The sequence below is a fragment of the Salvia hispanica genome, chromosome 5 (genome assembly GCF_029641045.1).
Source record: "Salvia hispanica isolate PSC_SH4W2 chromosome 5, Shi_PSC_v1, whole genome shotgun sequence".
Classification (NCBI taxonomy): domain Eukaryota; kingdom Viridiplantae; phylum Streptophyta; class Magnoliopsida; order Lamiales; family Lamiaceae; genus Salvia; species Salvia hispanica.
In genome coordinates, this window is record NC_142696.1 from 11,620,517 (window position 1) to 11,626,787 (window position 6,271).

The window sequence follows — 6,271 nt, forward strand, 5'->3', positions numbered from 1 at the left end:
ACAAGAATTAATGTTTGCAACAGATCCAACGAAAAAAGCAAGTAAACTTTAAACTAGGAAAGTAATTAAAGATTGTTTATGCCACTCCGGGCAATGAAACTGCTATACTACGACGACAAACTGGCTGGAACGATAGGATGATGACTCTCCGGTGGACTTCTAGACTTCAGGTGACCATAGTTGTGGTGAGGAACGAGAAGAACTGAACAATGCTGAAGGAACTTATCTTCTAGAGAGAATTTTCACTAAGTGTAGTAGTTGGACTTTCGAACTCGGAACTCTTTCTCTCTCTCCAAGTGGCTTCTTTTATAGGGAGGCTTGCCCTTGCTTTTAGGGTAGACTTCCTTCGTAATTTGACTTTTCTGCCCTTGTTTATGATCATACCAGCTATCCTTCTTCTCCATCTCGAGCCTTTTCTCTGGCATGCATCCTGGTCAGTATTGCACCCTTCTAGCGCTCTTTTCACCTGCGTTATCCGAACTGTCTCCTACTGACTTGGACCCCTTTATCCTGCACACTTAAGCAACTTTTTTGAAGATAATACATGTAAATCACGACATACTGACCCATAACCAAGGCTTAGAATACGACTTATCAGATATGCATTGATACAAATTAGGATGGTTTATGTTTATGCCAACTTGCATTCTGTGTTCAAATTGATAGTGGAGAGTGCGAGAAGCTATGGCATCACTATTGCCAGAAATGATAAAAAAAGATATGTGGAAGAGAGTCTTGACGAGGGTTACTGTGCCCTCAAGATACCCACACTAGTTGCTCTTTACCATTGTGGGCATATTGGGGGACTTTTGGGTATTGTGGAACATCGGAGAGGGAGATGGCCTAGCTAATATATTTTCTGGACGATGGCCTTCATATTGGAAGCTCACTTTGGAGTTCCTCAGCACACTAAAGGTGTACCGAAACCACCGTTCCCGCATTCCTGAGAGGATTGAGTTCCAATGGGTGACTTGTGTAATATATTCCACTACTATGGGCACAATGATGATGAGGAGAGTGTGATTGCTCCGAGATTTGGGCTACCTACAAGGGTGAAACCCAGGAGTTTGTGTCCGGGAAGGAAAATTCAACATCGATCCGTAAAAACCTCTCTTTTTGTCTCTTTTCACAAGTAAATTTTAAAGCACGTAAGCACACAACCTGATCAAGTTTAACTTTGACCTATTCAAGCTGGGCGACAACTACGATCGTTGTGTGTGAACAAAGACAAGGAGAGTATTCAAAATCTAAACCCCACTACACTATTAAGCTAGCACAGGGGAGTAAGGGTAGAATCCCTCAGAGAAGGATGCGGTTGGAGTTGAGAACGAGACATTCAGAAGGGTCGGCTGCGGCCACGCTTTAAATTTTTGGGGTTTTGGACTAAACTAGAGCGAACTGATAAACTAAATGGGAGCACCTTCTACACTACTGACTTGACTGGATCAACTAAACTAAAATAGCAAGAATAAAAATTACGCGGGACCACTGACACATCCACGCGCACACTTGGAAAAGCTGACAATAAAGGAAAAGGTGACGACGACGGCGGTTGCAACTAACTACCTTCTACTTCTAATCTAAGCTACTGACAGAAGCATAAATGGAAACCAAAACTGAGCATCAACATGAAATATGAAAACAGAGCTAAATAACACAGATCCATGAGAATTGCACTTAACTAAAACAGAACTAAGCTAAATGAAAGTAAATCATGCAAGTTAAAGAACATAAACGTAAATCTACCTACGGGAAAGCAGTAAAAGAGCAGATTTGAAACGAACAAAACCAATCAACACTGAAAACACTAGATCTAACCAAGCTTGCATAAAAAACTCAATTTCATTTAAGATCTTCGGTAAAACAAGGAACATAATTCTTGCGCAAATCGAACAGCAAACGAAATAAACTAGGTAGCGATTAAGAGAAAAACATGATTAAACTTAGGAACTACGAAAGCGATGAAAATAACAGAAGGTAAATTGTTCAAAATCCTCAAAAGACTACACAGATGATGATCTAAAAGGACTTCTTCACGGATCTGGCCTCGTCTCCCTTGGTGAGGAAGAAGAGCTGAGAACTTGAAAGCTTGAAAGTGAATGACTCCTCGACAGCTACTAAATTACTCCATAACTAAGCTAAAACTTGAGTGAGTGAAGTTGATGAGTGATGAACCGTCTGGAATTCATGCAATCTCTGTATTTATAGAGCGCATGTTGGGCTCAAATCCCTAGGTTAAGCCCATTTTGCCTTTGACATTTCTGCCCCTTCTAGAAAAGGCCTTTGCTCTTTCTCTCTCCGGTGACTCATCATTATAGAGTCATGATTCCACTGGATCAGTTCAGCAGCTTTAGTGGATCAACTCGGCACTTCTTCATGCTGTTTCCACTTGTTTCTTAAGTTGATCCGGCTGACCCTGCACTTTCTATTTCTTCGTTTTCCGACTTCTGCACATTCAAATTTACCACTCTTTTTGCATCTTATTAGCCATGTTAGTACAATAAACCCAATAAAACCATGCATGTTTTGAGCCCGATCAATCCGCAACCCCATTGAAAGTAAGAAGTTTGACTAGATTCTACAGGTGTGTGTGCGTCAACTGGCTAGGAGGGTACCTAGACCTAGTTGTGTCATTGGGTTTATGCCTATCTTCCCTAATCAAAAACCTCAACCCACTTCAACTGGCTACTATAGCAAAGTAAAGGATTGATCCCACAAAGATGGGTGTAGGCGTTATACACTTGCGATGACATTCTGGAAGGGTTGGTTCGCTACCATGCTTTGGGGTTGAGTTTTACCTAGGCGATAAAATAAAATGGGACTCTACCTATCCCGACCAGTAAGTAACTAAATGCTTCATGCAACAAGATGTGTATGTGAGGGTGAAGGCTGGACTATCAGTGTGCATATGAAAAGTGAAAACTTACCCTAAATAGATAGACAAGAGGTAAAGGGAATCAAAGGACATGCTGACTAACAAACTAGGTATGCAGAAAAGCTAAAAAAGTGCAAGTACAAAAGCAAAAAGCAAAAAGCAACAAAAGCAACACAAGTGGTCTCATTCTTAGATTGTGATATTTTCTTCTTCACCAAGCTAAACTAACAAGTTCTAACAAACTCCATTGATGAATTCTCAAGCTCGAAAATTCTTAAATGCAATATTTAACTTGAAATCAAGAACGAAAGCAAGAAAAAACTAAGGTGACAGGGTGAAAAAACCAAGCAGAAACGAATTCCATGCATCTTTTAGAAACGTAAACCGATTAAAACTTGTAAACACTCAAGGAAAACTAGATCTAACAAAGCTATGCAGATTCAAGCACTTAAACAACAGAAATTGATGTAGAACTACTAATCTATCTAACCAGGCAGAAAGAAATTGTAAGCAAGCTGAAACACAAAATAAAACCACAATAAACTTCATTCTATTCAAAATTATCAAACCAAAAGATGTTCCAACTAAGTAGCTACTGGAATTCAAGTCAAATGCAAGCAAAAATTAAAACAAGTACTTAAACTAAGAAAGCATAAAAAAAAGCATGTAAAAGGATTGATGGCTCTTTGGAAGCTGACTGAACTTCTGGAACTACGGTGGTGAATTGGCTGGAACAGACGGTGGACTCCTTCTCCTGGCAGGTGGTCTAAGCATGGACAATATTTCTTCAATGTTGATCTACTATGTATAGGGAGGCCTGCCCTAATCCCTATGGTTGCTCATTCTCTTGAGTTGACAATTCTGCCCCTTCTAGATAGATGATCATTTATAGTCTTTCGCTCCATCTTGTGCTCAAGCTTTATGGTATGCATCCTGGTTAGTATAGCACCCTTTTGCGTTCTTCATCATTTACAGCAATTTGCTTCATATTGTGCTCAAGCTTTATGGCATGCATCTTGGTTAGTATAGCACCTTTTTGCGTTCTTTTCACCTGAATCTCTTCCGACCCTTTCCTCCTGGCTTAAAACTTCATCCTACACACTTTAACAACTATTTTTGCAGATATTACCCAATTAACCACGTTATACTGACCAGTGACTAAGGCCTAAAATGAGACTTATCACCCGTCTGTAGATACCTCCATTGTGCCATGACCTAATTAATATTTGCTCGAGGTGATGTGGCACCTTCTAACCAAGAGGGGGTTCAACCTAGGTATCATGATAACCAACTACCTCGAACGCATCTCAAGGAAGGACAAAAGTGTTATTTGTTACGGGGGTTTGATCACGGTGAATGCCAAACATGTGGGGATCCCTCTTTTAAAGTCATTAGTTTTTTTTTTTTTTTTTTTTTTTTTTTTTTTTTTTTTTTTTTTCAAACACCAAGCGGTGGAGGGTTCGTGGGTCCCTCATCCCTACATATCAGATCACAAATTGGTACAATACTTGGCCACGCCCAAAAGTGGCATGCCGGAATCTACACGAAAAACTACCAGAAAGGTCCTTCAAGGATAAACAAAGCTACGACGGCAAAATTAAAAGCAAAAGCACTACCACCACAAGAGTATGCGGGGAACAAGCCATGGGTGGCTCGACACCTACCTACTCTAAGGCGATCGCTAAGGAACAATCTCCAAGTGTTAATCAACGGGGAATCGAATCCTCGACGAGATCCTCATCGCACACACGAATGTTTGGTATTCCCATCTCTTCCATTCTCACAATGGCTTTGAGCAATCTTGGGGATGTTTGGTTGTTAAATCTTGTCTGTTCCTCAATTTCCAAGCCCATTTTGGCCAGAAGACCGGCGGCTTTATTCCCCTCTCGGAGGGTGAAGGAAATGCGGAAGTCTCCATATCTTCTATGCAAGGCCAGGTGGGCCATGGCTCGACGGGAGTGGGCTGGGCCCCATCCTGAACCTTTGGCAAGGCTAATTGCTTGGGCAGCATCCGATTCGACCTAAATAGGTTGGGCAAACTCCCTGGCCAACAACAAACCGTGATGCATGGCCAATAGTTCGGCTTCCAAGGCTGAATGTGCATCAAGCGGGGCAATGAAGGCTGCGATCAATCTCCCCGAGTGATCTCGGATAATACCTCCACCCCCGGCTCTCCCCGTGGATTCTGAAAAAGCACCGTCCGTATTAAGTTTGAGCCACTGATGATCCGGAGGGTTCCATTTCACTGCCATAGCACGCGGTATGGGCATCCTTCCTTCAGCCAGACTTGGTCTACACACACCAAGCTTGACATGCTTCCAATGCTTTGCCTTAAGATTTCCATTGGCGATGCTGTTTCGGACATACATTTGTACTTTCCAAATCGTGTTGAACGGCTTGAACTGTGTCTCTTGATGACGACTCCTATTTCGCTCAGCCAAGATAAACCAAAAAATGAGATATGGCATAAGCCGACTGAGGTGTTTCTTACTTGTTTGTTGTGTTCTAAGGGACCACACTTCGAGCCTATCTGGAATAGTGTCATTGACACGAAGCGGTGGGGAGGGGCCCTCGAAACCGCTATCAAACTCTCTCCATACTCTAGAGGCCCCGCTGCCTTGGATGAAGAGGTGTTGGAGGGACTCCGTACCGGGCCTAAAGGGGCAGCAAAGACACTTAGACTCCAACTCGATCTTGCTCCATTGGAGCTTGGTATCAACTGGGATACGGTTCGATAGTAATCTCCAAACAAATATGGCGATGGAAGATGAGAGTCCGGCCTTCCAAATATCGTCAAGACTAGGAATGGTCGACCTCTGTGAACGGATAGTATCCCAGGTGGAGGAAACCGAGAAATCGCCGAGCCTGGATAACATCCATCTTGGGATATCCGGCTCCCCCGTGATGATTGGGGTGGTCCCGCATCCTCGCAATGATATGCTGAGGGAGGCCAGCCTGTTCATTAAGCTGCTGAAGTTTGGGCTCATCCCAAACCCCTTCGCTCCTAATAAACTCCGAGACGAGGGTCCGAGGGCTGCCCCTCTCATCAAGGCAAAGTTCTCTCAAAGTGGTTTTGCCAATCCATATATCATCCCAGAAGTAGACATTTCTTTCCCCAATAAGCCACCGGATGTGCGGTTGCGCGTAGGGACGAGCTCTAAGTATTCTCCTCCAAGTTGGGCTAGCACGACTCGAGGATCCATGCATGATTGGCGACGAGTTATGGCAGTATTTGGCCATCATGTATCTAGCCCAAAGAGAGTTTTGTTCCCAGAATCTCCACCATAGTTTGATAGTGAAGGCTCGGAGGACCTCCTTGAACTTCCGTAAACCAAGCCCTCCCTCGGCAGTTGGAAGGCAGATCTGATCCCAGCTAATCCAATAGGTCCTTTTCCT

General features: G+C 43.1%; 1 protein-coding gene across 1 annotated transcript; it reads right to left on the reverse strand.

The window, feature by feature from the left end:
• Window positions 1-4,581: 4,581 nt before the first annotated feature.
• LOC148926284 (uncharacterized) lies at window positions 4,582-5,244 on the reverse strand. Its single transcript, XM_089059062.1, has 2 exons — window positions 4,935-5,244; window positions 4,582-4,850 (listed from the first exon to the last, which is right to left on the reverse strand). Exons 1-2 carry the CDS (start codon window positions 5,242-5,244, stop codon window positions 4,582-4,584), a joined length of 579 nt encoding a protein of 192 aa, XP_088915188.1.
• Between the last annotated feature and the right edge of the window lie 1,027 nt (window positions 5,245-6,271).